The 17,818-nt window shown below is 35.7% G+C and overlaps 1 protein-coding gene across 2 annotated transcripts; it reads left to right on the forward strand.

The window, feature by feature from the left end:
- The first annotated feature begins 1,414 nt into the window (after window positions 1–1,414).
- LOC123539984 (uncharacterized) lies at window positions 1,415–16,988 on the forward strand. Of its 2 annotated transcripts, none has more exons than XM_053546353.1 (9): window positions 1,415–1,547; window positions 9,854–9,962; window positions 10,332–10,517; window positions 10,908–11,011; window positions 11,563–11,650; window positions 12,065–12,170; window positions 13,237–13,371; window positions 14,041–14,215; window positions 16,495–16,988. In XM_053546353.1, the coding sequence occupies exons 1-9, from the start codon at window positions 1,495–1,497 to the stop codon at window positions 16,922–16,924; spliced, it is 1,386 nt and encodes a 461-aa protein (XP_053402328.1). In that variant the 5' UTR covers window positions 1,415–1,494; the 3' UTR covers window positions 16,925–16,988. The 2 variants fall into 2 exon arrangements, with proteins under 2 accessions (XP_053402328.1, XP_053402332.1); XM_053546357.1 differs by lacking the exon at window positions 1,415–1,547 and adding an exon at window positions 6,092–6,201.
- The last annotated feature ends 830 nt before the right edge of the window (window positions 16,989–17,818 follow it).

Below are 17,818 nucleotides of genomic sequence, written 5' to 3' on the forward strand. Positions count from 1 at the left end.
ATATGGTGGTACTGGTCAGGGAAAAGTATGGTTTAGTCAGGGAATTTCATTTTCTCAACTAAGTGGCATCCCTGAAAGAGCATTTCTGTATTTTTTAAATTTTGTAAGATGAATACCAACGGTGTGTATTTAAATTTATTTCCTCCTATGCCGCATCAGTTAAAACACTGTTTCTTTTTTTTTCTTTTTCAGTTACTTAGTATGATATAATTATGTTAATTTAAAGGAAGTGTCTAGCCGTCCAGTAACAGGACGCCAAAGTCTGTCCTCCAGGGGTTTTGTAGGCGTCCGGTAATCAGTTTAGAACAAAGGTTTAATGAATGTAGACGTACCATCTGAACTATAGTTTTTGGACCCTATAAGGCGTAAAAAAAAATTGTTTGTTTCCGGTATCCCGACCTACCCTAAATTTTTGGCCCGACCCTAAATGTTTTTTATGGCCTTGGAGAATATTTTTTTCAACTTTTTAACAAAAAGATGTAAAACTGCACTTTTTATGCTTTAAACATGACCAGTGATGTTAGAAATCAACTTACTGATGCTCTAAAGGCATAACCCCCTTATTTGTAATCATTTCTTGACAAAAAAATAATTTCCGAAAAGTCTCCCTTAAAAAAAAATTCCAAAAAGAAAAATTTTTCCGACCTACCTACCCTAATTTTTTTGAGCATGTTACCGGAAACAAAGAATTTTTTTTAGGCCTAAGGGTTCCTCTATGCGTCAATACCATATTGCTTGATAATCTGGCGTCTGCTGTCAGTTCAGTCTGTACACGGCTACTAAACCGTAGTATACATTATATAGCTTCACCCCAAGGAAAGGACCGGTGCAGCTATCACCGATAATTAACATTTTGTTAAATATTTTAATTGATAGATCGGAGAATGTAGCGCCGTGTAAGACCACTTTTACTACAGGTTGACTGTAACTGTGTTAAAATATTATGTAAATTGTGATGTTAGTTCGTGCATTATATGCATTATTTTTCACGAACGGCATGGTGAATGTTCTCCAAGCTCGTTTTGGGTCAACTAACCGACAGAGATATTAAAATAGAAACAACTTGCATCTTTTTGGCAAGTGTTCTTCCATGAGTATATTTTTTTCTTCATTTTTTTTACTATTCATATTTATAAATCGATCAAGTTTACCCCGTGAATATAATATTGATAAATAAAAACCCCCTCGACTTTCCAGAAAATTAAAAAGTTGCTAGTTGCAGTTATGCTTTATGTTTAATATATTATCATCTGAAGTATTACAAAAACATCCGCCATGGAATTGGAATCAAATATGAGAATGATCTCGTCGGCCTCCGCAGTATAATTTACAAGTTATATGTATTTCTACAGACGGAAGAGTTAGGTGTGCAACACGTGTTAAAAATTGACGTATTTTTAACGTTAGTGTAAAACGTCACTTCCGTCGCAATCCAACGTTGTAACTAAGCTACAACGCGTCTTGAAAATCTGGGAATCGTCAAAAAATGGAAAGATGATAAAAAACGTTTATTTTGAGGTTGGGACAACACCACAGTCAAGAGAACGGTATGTTTATATATTTCTGAATATAATGACAATGTATCAGAATATCATTTTTTTCTCTTTATTTGTCCTATTTTTAAATACAAGCTATAGGCTACTCATCTCTTTAATAGTGTGCGCCTCCAGGTTTATGTCACTTTTAGGCAGTCTAAAAATGAGATAAATTCGGGAAAGTTTGCCGCGTAATCAACTTGCAGATAAATATTAGAAAAGAATACTACAGATAAATAAAATTGTCTTTAATCGTGGATTATATCGTAAAAAAGTAGTTAATATTGTTTGCCTTCAAAGTGTAAAAAAATAATTTGTTGGCATGTACATTGGTCCAGTCATACAGAAAATTGCGGGTCACTGGGCTTATGTCAGTGGGATGAAATAGTGACAATAAAAATGACTTGAATGTTTCATTTCAATTAATATTTTGATACGTGTCGTTCACTGATCTATACATTTAAAACTAACTTAAAGCTTAACTTGCTTGATTATTATTTATGAAATGGATACTAAATGTTAAAATGTCTACATCAAATTCTGCGTTGTATGGGGAATTGGGAAGATACCCACTATATATAGTAAGACAAGTTAGAATTGTCAAATATTTTTTAAAGTTATATGCTGAAAAGAATAATAACTGTATTTTATCAAGCACTTTAAACGCCATAAGAAATGATGCTGAAAATAATAATGTTGTAAATTGGGCTTCAAAAGTAAGGGCTTTATTACAAAGCGCAGGCTTTCATGAAGTATAGATATATATATAAATAACTGGAGACAAGATATTTGTTCAAGATTCTTTGTTTTTATATAAAGAATTTAAACAAGATTTCGAAATGTCAGAATATATTAGTAAAATGAATTGTCATAGTTTAATAAATATTTTAGCTAAATTACGTTTATCTTCACATCAGCTTTCTATTGAAACTGATAGACACAGAATTATAGATAGAAACGATAGAAAATGCACTTTTTGTCTAAGTAACGACCTTGAAGATGAATATCATTTTGTTTTAATATGTCAAATGTATGCCTTATTAAGAGCACAATATATTCCTAGATATTACTATAAACACCCAAGTATGTTAAAATTTATTCAATTGTTAAATTCTACAAATGTTAAAGTGTTGAATACATTGGCTTTGTTTTGTAAAAAAAGCCTTTAAGCTAAGATCAAATGAAGTGAATTCATTGCAATAGATTATATATTCTTTTTGCTTGCATTAGTTTATTGTTATTATTTGGTGTTATTTATTACATTACTGCGTGCATGTATGATTTTATTTGTATATAACGATGAACTGTAAATGTTCAAGTTAGATATAATAAAATGTCTGTTCTTTTCTGTTCTGTATTATTTATTGTTGTTTTTTTCTCTCAGATATTTGATGAAATGTTTGCAGTATCCGTTGACCAAACATATTTTCAATAACTGGGCCCATACTACATTTTAATCACCACACGTATCATTAAAAACAGCATTAGTGTCAAATCTCTCCCTGTATCTCGCACAATTATTTTCGTTTTACGCTCTCTTGTAAACCCATTTATCTATGTCAGTTGGGGTTTCAACTGTTAATGTAATAGGATGGATCAGAAGCAGTTCCTTGAAATGTACTTATTTGAACCGTCTGCTTGCGTTTTATTTTCAAATATTTTTTTAAACATTTCTTCTTCTTCTTCTTGTCGTTCGCATCTACACTTTCAGACCAGTAGCCTCGATGAAACTTGTGGTTTGCCTAAGATCCTCAATGCCTCCATACAGTTTCTGGTGGATTAAGGTATCTATTGGCCAAGTCGCAGCTCGCTCCTGGTCGTGCCTTTTGCATCTCTGAAGTATATGCTCCGCAGTCTGATCTTCTTCACATTTTAAACATTTCAAACAGTTCAGATATATTGTTATTTTTGGACGGTTGGTTTGTACCGAAAGTTCAGGGTGAGCTGTCAGTAAAGGTGGATGGTCCGGCGTCCGTTGTTCATCGTTCACAATATACATAAACATCTTCTCTGAAACTGCTGGTAAGAGGTATCCTAGACTTGGTCTAAAGCATTTTAGGAAAGTCCCTTTTCCCAATTTTGTTCAAATGCTTTCGCTTGACCCCATTTAGGGACCATTAGAGCTCAAAGTAAAAAAACCTTTCAACACATTCTTCTCACGAACCGCTTGATGGATCTTCATCAAGCTTGGTCTGTAGCATCATCATGAGATCCTCTTAATTTATTCAAGTGGGACGCTTGCCTCCTGTTAGGAATCGCTGGACCAAAAGTAAAGAACATCACATTTAAAAGTATTCCCATGAACCGCTCAAACTTGGCCTGTAGCATCATGTAAGGCTGTGCGCTTTCAAATTTATTCAAATAGGGATGCTTTGTTCCTTTTTAGGGGCTGCTGGATTTAAAATAGATTTAAAAATCCATTTAGGGTTCTTCTTAAGAACCGATTGACAGATCTTCATCGGACTTGGTCTCTAGCATCATTTCGAAAGGTAGCTCTCAAATTTATTCTAGTTGGGATTTTTAGCCCCATTTAGGCGCTCTTCTGGATAAAAAAGCATAAAAAACTTTTAAACGACTTCTTCTCATGAGCCGCTTAATAGATCTTCATAAATCTTAGTCTTTAGCATCATTGTAAAGTACTCTCCAAATCTGTTTTAAAACAGAGACACTTGATCCCTTTTAGGGGCCGCTTGAGCTAAAATAGAAATACACTTGAACAACATCTTCTCATGAACCGCTAGATGTATTTTCATAAGATCCGGTCTGTAGCATCGTTGGAAGGTTCTCCCTCTAATTCTTTCAAACTGGGTTCACGTGGCGAACTTCTGCTCATTAACCACTGAATGGATCTTCATAAAACTTGTTTTACAGCATCATTGTAATGTCTTTATCCAAATTTGTTCATTTTGCGGGCAGCTAGACCTGAAAATGGAAATACATGTTAACACTATCCTAAAATGGACTGGTCTATCATTCAATTTGGGCAATATCCTTTATTATTCCAAGGGGTGTTAACTGAAAATTTACTGACTGAACAGCGAACAGTACAGACCATGATCAGCCTGCACGGTCTGCACTGGTCGCAAAGGCAGAATCACTTGCCGCCAGCAGGCTAAAGGTTAATGACTTAATCTCATAAACCGCTTGATGAATCTTCATTAAACTCGATCTGTAGCATCATTGTGAGGTCTTCTCCCAATTGTATTACAATAGGGACACTTGGTCCCCTTTAGGGGCTACAAGCGCTACAATAGATATATATTCAAATGACTTCTTCTAATGAATCGCTGAATAGATATTCATCAAACTTGGTCTGAAGCATAATAATGAGGTCTTTTCTTCCTGTTGTTCAGATATGGGAACTTATCCTTTTTTCAGGGCCGCAAGGGCTCAAATAGAAATAAATTTATGTAACTTCTTCACATGAAGTGCTTGATGGATCTTCATCAAACATGGTCTGCAGCATTTAAAGTTCGTTTAAATTTAATCAACTAGGAACACTAGAGCTAAATTTAGAAGTATATAAAACTATTTCCGCTTGAACTGCTCGTCGGATCCTCATAAAAGTAGATTTGTAACATTGTTGTAAGGTCATCTCTCAAACTTGTTTAAATTGGGACACTTGACCTACAATTGTTGCCATTCATGGTTCAGTATGTCATACATATATTCAAGGTCAAACAGCAATGACCAGGTGAGCGACTTACGGCCACTATGGCCCTCGTGTCGTGTTGACTATCATAAATCTTTGTAAGAATGTTTGTGGGCCGCGTAAATTAAAAATAGTAATAGCTTTAAAGCCCTGCTCCGCGACTATTCAAACTCTGTTGTGTGTATGCATCCCATGCTTACAATAGGTAACTGTTAACGGCCACGCGCCACACTTTAGCACGCAAAACCACAGGTATTTTATATAGAATTTATATAAAATAGACTCTATTTTGACAGGCGTCACTGTTCATAGTCAGGATTTTCATGTTCTTTTTTCAGTGACAATATAAGGTTAAAAGGTAGGACTGGAGCAGGTCTTTAAACTAATACTTCTCACGAACCGCTTCATGGGTTTTCACAAAACTTGATCTGTAGCATCAATATGGCCCTCTTCTAAATTTGTTCAAAGGGCATCCCTTTTAGAGACCGCTAGAGCTAGAAGTAACAAAAATCTTTCTACCTTTCTACACCTTCTACCAATTATTGGATCTTCACCAATCTTGGACTATAGCACAATTTTAATCCTGCTAAATCTAAACAGTACTAGCATGACTGTGATTCTTCAACTTTTAATGTGCAGCATGATTATCACTTAGACGCGAGCAGGTGTACCATTTTATAAATGCGAAATAATAATAATAATAATAATAATAATAATAATAATTTATGCGGCATGTATTACACGTTTGATAGGAAGTGTAAGTTAAAAAATATGGGTTATGCTATACTGACAGGAAAGTCAGGAAATGCCATTCGAAATCCTACCAACTTAACTGTATTCACTGCGGCTTTGTAGTTTTGACGTTGACGTTACGGTTTTACGTCACATCCGCTCAAAACCAAACGTCGTACCCAAGCGACAACGATATTAATTCAGAGTAAACGATGTGTAGTGAATCTGTATAGTACATCTTAACTTATTAATTAAAACACTGGAGTTCATCGACAGAAAAACGTGAGTCTAAATAACTCAACTATGCATAGCTATTATTTATAGTTATAGTTTGGTGCTGATTGAATGCGATTTTTACAATTGCTTGCCCTGTTTTAAGTAGCTACAAACAAGTAAATCTGAATTGCTAAATGTCTCGAATGGAAGAAATTTTCTGAAAGATGCAGATTACCATACTAGATTAATGTTATATAAAACTACAAAATAAAGAAATATTCACTCTTACATACCTGGAATTTTTTTTTCCAGCAACGAAAATTATATCACATAATGATATTGTAATACCTAACTATCGCACAGCTACAAATTGCATGTCTTTTCTCTTTACTAAGTATCATTTCACTCGGGATATCCGTTGTGTGGATTCACTTTCTTTCTAAAAATAATTATCAATACAGTCGAATTAAGCTGCTCCTTTCTCTGCTATGTGTTAGAACTATTATATGTATTTATGTGTTACCTTCTTTAATGAATTCATTATTATCATTTGTATAAAAGAGTGCGTTTCATATCGTTCATTTTGCATAGGATTACCAATATAAACAACAGTTATAGTCGGATATACCTATGGTAGGGTGACTTCGGCCAAGAAAGTTCACTTTTTCTAGGGTAACCCCGATCAAATATTTAACAAAGCATGCTATATACCGAAATGTTCGTAAAAGATTTTAGATTCTAATAGTGCCAGCATAAATTGGCATAAATGGTGGCGAGCTGAGGAATCCAAAATGGCGTCCAAGATGATGAAATAAACTGCATTGTTTTGTAGAATTACTGCAACCCACCATTCATGAATAGCAAAACATTTGAATTGGTAAAACATATTCAAAACGTCAAATTCCTGCTAAAATACAATTTTTACCCATTCATTATCACTAATTTGTAGTTTTGAAGATTAGAACTGATAAATCCTTTTGAAAGAATTCAAAGACTGGCACAAAAATGAGTACACCGGTATGATACAAAGAATGACAATTATTGATATTTTACAGTAAAACTGTTGTTAAAGGTACTTACTCATACTAATGTGACTTCATATGCGCGTTACAAGCAGATAAACAGTAAAGTACTTGAAGAAGTTGAAACATATTGATACATATTGATACATGTGCCTTATTTTCTTCTTCGAGTCATACAGATATGAAAAACACATTTGGTGGTCAGTTTCTTACGGTGGCACAGAGGTGACGTAGATGTTTTGTAGTAATAAGTGCGCACGTAATAACTAATATACATGCGCACGTACTAGTATAAAACCATTGCCACACATATAAGTGCGTGCGCACGTACTAGTATAAAAACATCATTGCACGTATAAAGTAATACGTGCGCACAAGTTATATGTGCAAAGATGTTTTTATATCAATACGTACGCAGATGTTTTTTTTAAACTAATACGTTGGCACGTTATAAGTTATACGTGTGCAGATGTATTTTCTATTTTTAGTGCGGTGATGCTTTTTATAGTAATACGTGCGCACGTATTAGTTACTACGTGCGCACGTATTAGTATTAAAACAGCTATATAACCTCTATGCCACCGTAGTCTCTAGTTATGTTTTATATTCTACCAGGAATAGGGATTTTTTATCCATTATGAGATCAGAACATCAGAATAGCTACATATTTGGTTCGTTTACATTCTGTACATTAGTTCATTTATATAGACATTTGTTATCATGGACACGGATAATGGTTTTCAATGCTGTTCAATTATTGCGTGCATATTGCCTCAAGCAAAAATTTGCATACAAAAATAGAATATATTTTTGCATAACTTGAAATATATGAGCCTTGATAGAACATTATAAAACGTTTTTAAAACGTTTCGTCGATGTCACTAAAATAATTAAAGGAGCTGAAAAAATAATCATCGTCATATTTTCCAAAAAATTATATAATTGGACGTCAAAACTGAAAACAAATTGACACTATTACCCTGTTTAAACATTAAAAAATGTCATATATAAACTATAAATAGTTGACTGATTACCCACCCCAAAAGGGAGATATGGTAGGTTGAGAAAAATGTCGCCCCTTTTTTTCGTTAGAGAAAGGGGCATCAATCCTGTGATGCGTGTATGTGGTCGCACGGTCACATTTTTTCTTTACAACGGTGTCCCTTTTTAGTGTGGTGAGAAATGTTCAGTGGGAAGGACTCTAAATGTGCTGGGGTTACAATTTCTCATTGATCATTGCCAATGATCATTAAGGGGTGATAACAGCTCTGAGTACTTTTCACGGAACATTGTTCATCTAGTAATGTTCACGGACTGTGAGTACTACCTACTGGGTAGTGTTCACGGTACTGTGAGTTCTGCTCACTGAGTAGTGTTCACAGTACTGTGAGTACTGCTCACTGAGTAGTGTTCACGGCACCGTGAGTACCTCTCATTGAGTAGTGTTCACGGCACGTTGTGTACTGCTCTCTGAGTAGTATTCATGGTACAGTGAGCACTGCTCACCGAATAGTGTTCATGGCACCGTGACTACTGCTCAATGAGTAGCGTTTACGGCACCGTGAATACTGATCATTGAGTAGTGTTCACGGCACCGTGAGTATTGCTCACTGATAAGTGTTCACGGCACCGTGATTACTGCTCACCGAGTAGTGTTCATGGCACCGTGAGTACCTCTCACTGAGTAGTGTTCACGGCACGGTATGTATTGCTCTCTGAGTAGTATTCACGGTACAGTGAGTACTGCTCACCGAAAAGTGTTCAGGGCACCGTGCTCAATGAGTAGTGTTTACGGCACCATGAATACTGATTATTGAGTAGTGTTCATGGCACAATGAGTACTGCTCACTGAATAGTGTTCACGACATAGTAAGTACTGCTCACTGAATAGTGTTCATGACATAGTGAGTACTGCTCAATGATGGAACTGTGAGTACTGCCAATTGAGTAGAATTCACGGTACTTTGAGTACTGCTCACCGAGAATAAACTTAAGGACATGTTTTTTTGCATAAATACTTTTGATATCTGAACATTTTCCAGGAATCAGGTGCTAAATATTATACTTTTATCTATCCGACATTTGAGTTTCATGATTATTTGACTTTTTGACCTTTACTCTGCGTAATAATCAAAAAGAAAAGATGCTCATAAAATCTGACAATACATGTAGTAGTAAATTTTAAATAGAAGAATATAAAAATTATCTGAAGATGTAGACATGATGGTATGTTTAAACATTGTATATAGTCATCATTACTTTTGTGGTGGCCATCTTGGACGCCATCTTGGATTTCTCAGATTGCCACCATTTATGACAATTTATGCCGGCAGCCAAATAAACTTCAAACCTTTACGAACATTTTGGTATATATAACTTGCCTTGTTAAAAATTCGGTCCGGGTTCAACTTTATATAGTTCATATAGTGTTCTTAGAATTTCAATACAGTTTTTTTTGTTGGACCACCCACTCAAAAATATATTATAGTGAGTTGGGTTTTACGGCGAATCGACACAAAATGGTCATATATCGCTGGAAAAAAATATTATAGCTGCCAAATGAGTTCTATAGAGGGCGTCAGAGAGGGCATTGGACAATCATATGCCAAAAGAAGTTTCCAAAATTTATTTCCTTATGAAAATTGAAAGATATATTTTAATCAAAATTTAAACATATTTTTTTTTTTTTGTGGCAGACTTGGAGACATTATGAATGTTACAGATGACTCGAGCTTGGAGAGACGTTATAAAAGAGCAAGGGATAAAGTGCGGACCAAGGCGAAGTTATTTGAAATAAGTAAAAAGGTATTCAGCATGTTATAAATTTATATATTTTTAAAAGAGTAGTTGTACATGCTTGTCGGAAATGTATGATGCTAAATTTCAAATAAGAAGAAATTCTGCCAACAAAGGGAACTCAAAGTTTTCTTTACAGAAGCATAATTATTAAGTTATCAATGTAATCAGCTCTCGCTCTCTGTTTTCTTTGCCATACATTTGGAATTTCTGGCCTTAAATTTGGAAAATCTGGCGATAAATTTGGATTTTCCATAAATATGGATTTTCTGGCGCTATATTGAAACTGGTATATCTGGCACTGCACTGAACTACCCGACTTGCTGATTTAGGGGATTGGTAGAAATCCTTTGCTGAATGACCATCTATATATTGCAGCAATATTTAACAGCCATGTTTGATGTTGAAAAGAAAGTCATTAAGGCTTCATTAGCGATGAATAAATATACTGCTACAAAGACAGAATATGAACTACAATATCTGTGTACAAAGGCGAAGGTATTAAAAGCAAAATATGTTGACCAACTGCTGAAATGGCGAAATAAATTCATTTTATTTATTGAGGTAAGCTTTGCCATACTAGTTTTGCTAGACAAAAAAAATCATATTCAGGATCTTTCCGTAATAAAATCTTCTTGAACATTTTAATTGATTTAAAGAAAATGTTAAAGAGTAATAAAAAACCTTTTATGATATTGAAATGAGTTTTAAGTGCATTTAAAGATTTACTAGCCACATAAAAATGAATGGTTACAATTACTAATATTGATATGTAGAGTTTGTTTGTTGGAGTTAAATGAGTTTAATGTTAGAGTTTAATGGACAACTCTTTTTAGTCTATTTGTAACTTGGTCGTAAGATATATTCAGTAATGGTTAGGCTTTATTGAAACCAGGGCGAAGTGACCAACATCTTAAGTTCTTTAAAATTGCTTTTTTTATTTTCATTTTTAAGCTGGCTAAAGATATGGGTTATATTGACAAAGAAAGTGGTTACCTTGACAACGACATCCTATCCAACATGGAAGAAATAACCAGATTTTCTTTGCATAAAACAAGGTAGTATACTTAGGCCATTGTCTCTAGGCTGTGTTTTCTTTAATGTTATTATACAGATCTTTAATCAGTTTCGTAATATCGGTCAATTTCTTTTCAAAACACTACACACAGTTGATGTCAAGCGTTCTATTATTAACCCTTATCATGCTGGACACGACGAGTTCTGCCTTTGCGACGTGTAGATCTTGATCAGCCTGCACATCATATCCGTGCAGTCTGATCAAGATCTGCAGTGTTCGCCATTCAGTCAGTATATTTTTGGTAAGAACCCATTTTAATAGTTAATGGTGCCGTCAAAATTGAAAGATGGACAAGCTCATTATAGAAATTTAGCAGGGTAAGGGTTAACAAAAGTGTCTGGCGTTATAAAGCTGAGATTCGTATGACGATCAACATAAAAATATAATAATTATGGACTATCGTTAATTGGTCAATGGGAGACAAGTCTCCAAAATTCAGTTTCATATTGCTTTTGTAACTTCTAGCTAAATATTAAAAACTGACGTTTTTGTTTTCAGTTTTGACAATTTTCTTGCCCTTTTCCCTTGCAGAAAAGACGGCATGAAGCCCACTGAACCCTATGTTTTAGACCTTGATAAACTTCTTGAAAAAGAGAAGATACGTGAACCGGTATTTGAGGTGAGATTTTCGTTTCCATTATGGCAGTTTTTTTGTGAAGGCAAGTGCAAAACATGTTTTGATTTAGCATGAGTATGTATTCAATCAAAACATTCATTTCATTGGAACTTTCTTTAAAGTTGTAGAAACCCATGCATCTTAGAATAATTTGAAATCTTTCAGAATAATACTTAGTCTAAAAGCACCGCATTGTATTTCTACGGATTACACCATCAATAAAAGTGGAACATTAAGTTGCGTTTTCTTTTATAAAACACTTTGAGCACATGTGTTTAGTAAAGACAAAGGAATAATTTACAATTACGTCATAGTTTCGTATGTTTGTCACAGTTGAACCTACATTGAATTACAGGATTACTGCCGATTGTACTTACATTGCTGGATTACGTAACCGATGTTTTCATTACATTACAGGATTATATACCAGCTGGTAACAAGAACGAAATGTACGAGTCGGCCATCTGTAAAATAAATGCAGCAGACGACAACTGGGGTTACGATTCTGATACCTCTGAAACATGTATGTGTCAAGGTAGAAGACCCATAGATGCAATCGGGAATATCCGCGAGATTTCGTATTTTCATCCGCTATTTCGGCACACTTCGGCAACGAATATAGCTCGTACGAGCTATGACTTCTGTTACAACCGGAGTTTGCCGAAATAACATACGGAAAAAACGTAAAGCAACGGAAATGACCGATTGTCATGACGGGTCCGCTATCTTAAACTACAAAGTAAACATGTAATAATACAGTGCAACTATAAATACCCCACACGGGACAGCTGTGATTGCAAAGTGGTCTTAACTTACAGGTGGTCTACTATTTTAAGAATATTCTATGACAGAAAGAGAATCTCTGGTTGTAGGTGCGGATGGAAATATCTGACTCTAGTGTAAGTATTCTGCGGTAATTTGGCAGAGCAAAACATTTTCCATGGAGACAGATCTTTCAGTTCACACCTTCAACAAGTGAAAGATTTTTGGAGTGCAATGCGGTAATTTGGCATCTAGCAAAACATCTACCATTTAGGCAGATCTTTCAGTCCGCACCTTCGACAAGTCACTTCATAACAAGCTAACGAACTACCACCGATACACTAGTTTGGGCTTAAGGTTTAATTAATAGTGAATTTTAACAACAGGTTGTTTACAATGCTATGACAATTTGCAAATTTTTAAGACCAGTCCATCAAAGAATAGAAGATGAATCAGCAAAACATCTGAACTACTGATAATTTAAATGTGAGATAAGTCGACTTGAGAATATATGCCATGTGCAGTTACAACAACTTATAAAAAGTGCTGCTTTTAAATGCATTTAAGCATATATCTTTCAAAATATTCACAACGGTTTACCGTTGCGAGGGAACCGTCAGATGGTTGTGCTATCGGGCACTTCATACAGTGTGGCATGAAATTTCTCGAACTATGGAAGTCAGTAGAGCGTAGAAACAAAGGGGCACCAATAGTACTAATCAATGGATTTGATTGGATACCTTCCTTGTTTTTTTTTCAAATATGACAGAAAGTTTCATTTTCTGTACGGGTCAACTAACTCAATTCCTCTGTATGCGTGTTTTCAGATTGCGAAACTGGTGACAAAGCACCCAAAGATATCCCAGTAAAACACAAGCTGCCATCACAATGGAAGTCGCATATCTATGCAGTCATTAAAGACTACCAGAAGAAGAAATTTGATGAGCTCAATCTTCATATAGGTAATGTAACTAAAAAAATAATCTTTTTTTTCTCTATCAATGTTTTTTCTCAGAGTAGCTTGGTGACTTTATCCCATCTCTCACACAAACTCTCATTCGCAATTCTTTTTTTAATATATTTGGTATATTTATAGTTTCTGTAGAAGTTGATATCTTAACTTAGTGGTGGTCGTATATGCTACTAAAGTATCATAAAGATGATTTAAGGCAGAGGACCGTAATGACACTCGGCAATTTCCGTGCTCAAAGCCCACATAGCTTTCCGTAAAAACCGGACAGTGCCGAAAAAAGGATACGGATATTACGTAAATTGCCGACTGTTATTATGGCCGCTTTATAACTTTATGTATCCTGTTCTAGAACGTTTTACATCTAAGGAGTTACAGGCTTTGAGTCCCTACAGTTCTAATGCCATTTTTTCGCAAATGCACAAGGGACCGAACTGGTGTACATAGCAGCGTGCCGTATCCACAGCTTTCTGGTATATGAGAAGTCTACCGTGTTCTATTGGCTGGGCATGTTCGTTTCTGTGGATTTTGTCGAATCTCTAACAGATGAGAAAGTAACACGGAAGATTTTCTTTTTAAATTTCATATAGTAAGTTATATGTATTCACATAAGGGTTTGTGTTTGTATGGTACCATTTTAAGTGTGACGTTTTATTTGCAGGAGAAACAGTTAAACAAATACTTCCTGCAGATAGCTCTGGCATGGCGTTTGGAGTAAAGAAATACGGACTGATACGAAAAAAGAAAGGCTTCTTCCCAATGTCACATGTTCAAGAAGACACGTTTGCCGAGCTTGCACGTGACATTCGAAATTCCAGAAGAACACGCGCTGAAAGGTAGCAATAATTTTATATACATTAAAAAATAATACCTGCTAGGCATTAAATACAAACTGTTAATGCGTCGTTCGCTCAGTATGAATGAAAATTTTATTTGTCTTTATAGGTCGCATATTGTGGTTAAAAAAGTCTAGCACACGAACTAAAATACAACTGTACAGTTATAAGAAAAAATTGTCATTGGCGTGGAAACCGAGGGTCAGGGACAGATTCAGCATTGCGAGTGCGACGGAGGACACAGTAAGCTGATCTGGAGTTCATTCATTGATTTTGCCTGAGATAGTTTCACTTATATCGGTGCTAAAGGACTTGAGAGGTGTTGCACATTTCATTACCTCTCATAAACAGATTCTGTCAGTGTTGCACATTTCATTACCTCTCATTATAAACAGATTCAGTCAATGTTGCACATTTCAAAACCACTCATAAATAGATTAAATCAATGTTGCACATTTCATTTCATTTCCTCTCATAAACAGATTCTGACAATGTTGCACATTTCATAACTTTTCATAAATAGATTCAGTCAGTGTTGTACATTCGTTTCATTTCCTCTCATAAGCAGATTCAGCCAATGTCGCACATTTCATTACCTGTCATAAACAGATTCAGTCATTGTTGCTTTTATCAACAGATTCAGCAAAAGCTTCAAATTTCATTACCTGTCATAAACAGGTTCAGTAAAAGTTGCACATTTTATTACCTGTCATAAACAGATTTAGTCAATGTTGCATATTTCATTACCTGTCATAAACAGATTCAGACAATGTTGCTCTTATCAACAGATTCAGTAAATGCTGCACATTGCATTACCTCTCATAAACAAAGTCAGTAAACATTGCGCATTGTATTACCTCTCATAAACAAAGTTAGTAAACATTGCACATTGCATTACCTCTCATAAACAAAGTCAGTAAATGCTGCACATTGCATTACCTCTCATAAACAAAGTCAGTAAATGCTGCACATTGCATTACCTCTCATAAACAAAGTCAGTAAACATTGCACATTTTATTACCTCTCAAAAACAGATTCAGTAAATGCTGCACATTACAGTACCTCTCAGATTTGAGCCCGTCCGCTTAGCTCAGTAGGGAGAACGTTGGTCTACGGATCGCGGTTCGCACATCGATCCCCGGGCGGGGCGTATGTTCTCTGTGACGATTTGATAAAAGACATTGCGTCTAAAATTACTCGCCCCCCCACCTCTGATAATTCATGTGGGGAAGTTGGCAGTTACTTGCAGAGAACAGGTTTGTACTAGTACAGAATCCAGGAACACTGTTTCGGTTAACTGCCCGCCGTTACATGACTGAATTACTGTTGAAAAACGGCGTTAAACCCAAAGCAAACAAACATAAACAGATTCAGTAAACGTTGCACATTTAATTACCTCTCATAACAGATTCAGTCAATGTTGCACATTTCATAACCTACCATAAACAGATAAAGTAAATGTTGCACACTTTATTATCTCTCTTAAACAGATTCAGTCAATGTTGCACATTTCATTTCCTTTCCTCTTATCAACAGATTCAGTGAATGCTGCACATTTCATTACCTCTTAAAAATAGATTCAGTAAACGTTGCACATTTTATTACCTCTCATAAACAGAATCTGTTAATGTTGCACACATTTCATTACCTCTCATAAACAGATTCAGTCTAACCAAGCCGACGATTATTTCGTTGCTTTCACAAGCGTTTAAAGTCGCCTCAGTTGAACTCTTTGGTGCCCGGTGGGGTCATCAAGCCCATACTCCATAAAGGATACTTGGATGGGTTTGGGTTCGGTTTGGAGTAATGCGCAATTTAGAACCTGTCATAACCAGACTCGATCACTTAACCAAACCGAGTTTTTTGGTGGCGTTTTATATTTTGAAAAGATCTTCTTATAGATTTGAATGTCACAAAACAGAACAGAAACTGACGTTGCATCTAAGATCTTGTACTTACTTACATTGACATAAATTGAGCCGCGCCATGAAAAAAACCAACATAGTGGCTTTGCGACCAACATGGATCCAGACCAGCCTGCGCTTCCGCGCAGTCTGGTCAGGATCCATGCTGTTCGCTAACGGTTTCTCTAATTGCAATAGGCTTTGAAAGCGAACAACATGGATCCTGACCAGACTGCGCGGATGCGCAGGCTGGTCTGGATCCATGCTGGTCGCAAACGCACTATGTTGACTTTCTCATGGCGCGGCTCATATTATGCTGAAATATAATGCAATGTGGATATCATAACACTGTTATTCTACTTTTGTGTATTTTAGACATAATCCTATCTTACGAATGTTGGACGCCGTCACAGAACCAAAGACGAAAATAGCGCTCCTGAAAGAAGCAGTTGCCGACGACGACGGCAAAGTATACACTGAAAAGAAAAAGCAGAAGAAATTGTTCACCAAAAAGAATTGGCTGAAAATCTACGGCATTGATATCAGCGACGACGAACCTTACAAGCCTGCTAATGAAGGAAAGAAATTACATGCAACGCCGACGAGAATTCAGAGTGCCAAAAAGATTCCTTCAAAGAAATGCATATTCTCCAAGAGGTTCGAGTGTGTACAGCGTAATTTCAATACAACGGAACACGGAGATCTTGTGCTGGAAGATATCGAGGGTACAGTTGAACAGCGAGAGGATGACTCCTGGGATGATCAAGTGAATGATGCAGCATTTGATTTTCAATTTCTTTATTAAATAGAACTTAATAACGAATTTACAAAACACTATTATTAGAATAAATAAAAAATGTTGTGTTTGATATTTGTTTATACGTATCTTCAGAGTAAAACGAAACCCATTTGTATGAAGAATCAAATATTAATCCTGTTGAAATGAACTACAAGTCCTTAAGGGGCTACTATTGGAGTAGTGGTCTCTCTGAAATTATCTTTTCCTATATATAAGATCCGCGTACTACGTATGTTTGTATAGACCAAAATTCAAGTTACCGATACATCTTTATCTCAACTGTAGCTCCAATTATGTCCCTTAACGCCCCGGTACAGTGAAATAAGGTAGCAGGTAGCCTGGGAAACCGTTGATAATATTTGTGCTTTGTCAGAAGAAATCATACCTAATATTTATGCTTTAAAGATATCACTTAATTTGCGCTAATTAGTGTTAATTGGCATTCATCGAGTTTCTGATGTCAATTTGCAGGTAGAAAAAAAAGTTAGAAATTGGCAGACTGGATTCCCAGGCTAGGTAGCAGGGTACACTTCGAATTTTGGCCCCTGTCAATATTTGTAATAATTAGAACTTCGTGATTTTGGATGTCTGTAAATTAAGGTGAGAGATAATGATTGTTAATTCTTTAGAAAATATAAACAGCCGATACATGTAAATGTCTGATGTCAGTTGTAAAACTAACTGCTGCTAGCTTTGTATGAATCGATGAGTCACCTTGGCGCGGGAAATTCAAATCACAGAAGGGTTCCGTGCTTGATGATTGATACTCAGGAACATTTTTGCTAATTTGTGAAAAAACGAGTTGGATGGGCCCCCATTCTGTTTATATCCTGTAGTTCAGTAGGGACTATTAAATTGAGAAATGCAATAAAATTGGACATTGTTCCTGCAGTGGGATCA

The sequence above is a fragment of the Mercenaria mercenaria genome, chromosome 1 (genome assembly GCF_021730395.1).
Source record: "Mercenaria mercenaria strain notata chromosome 1, MADL_Memer_1, whole genome shotgun sequence".
NCBI lineage: Eukaryota > Metazoa > Mollusca > Bivalvia > Venerida > Veneridae > Mercenaria > Mercenaria mercenaria.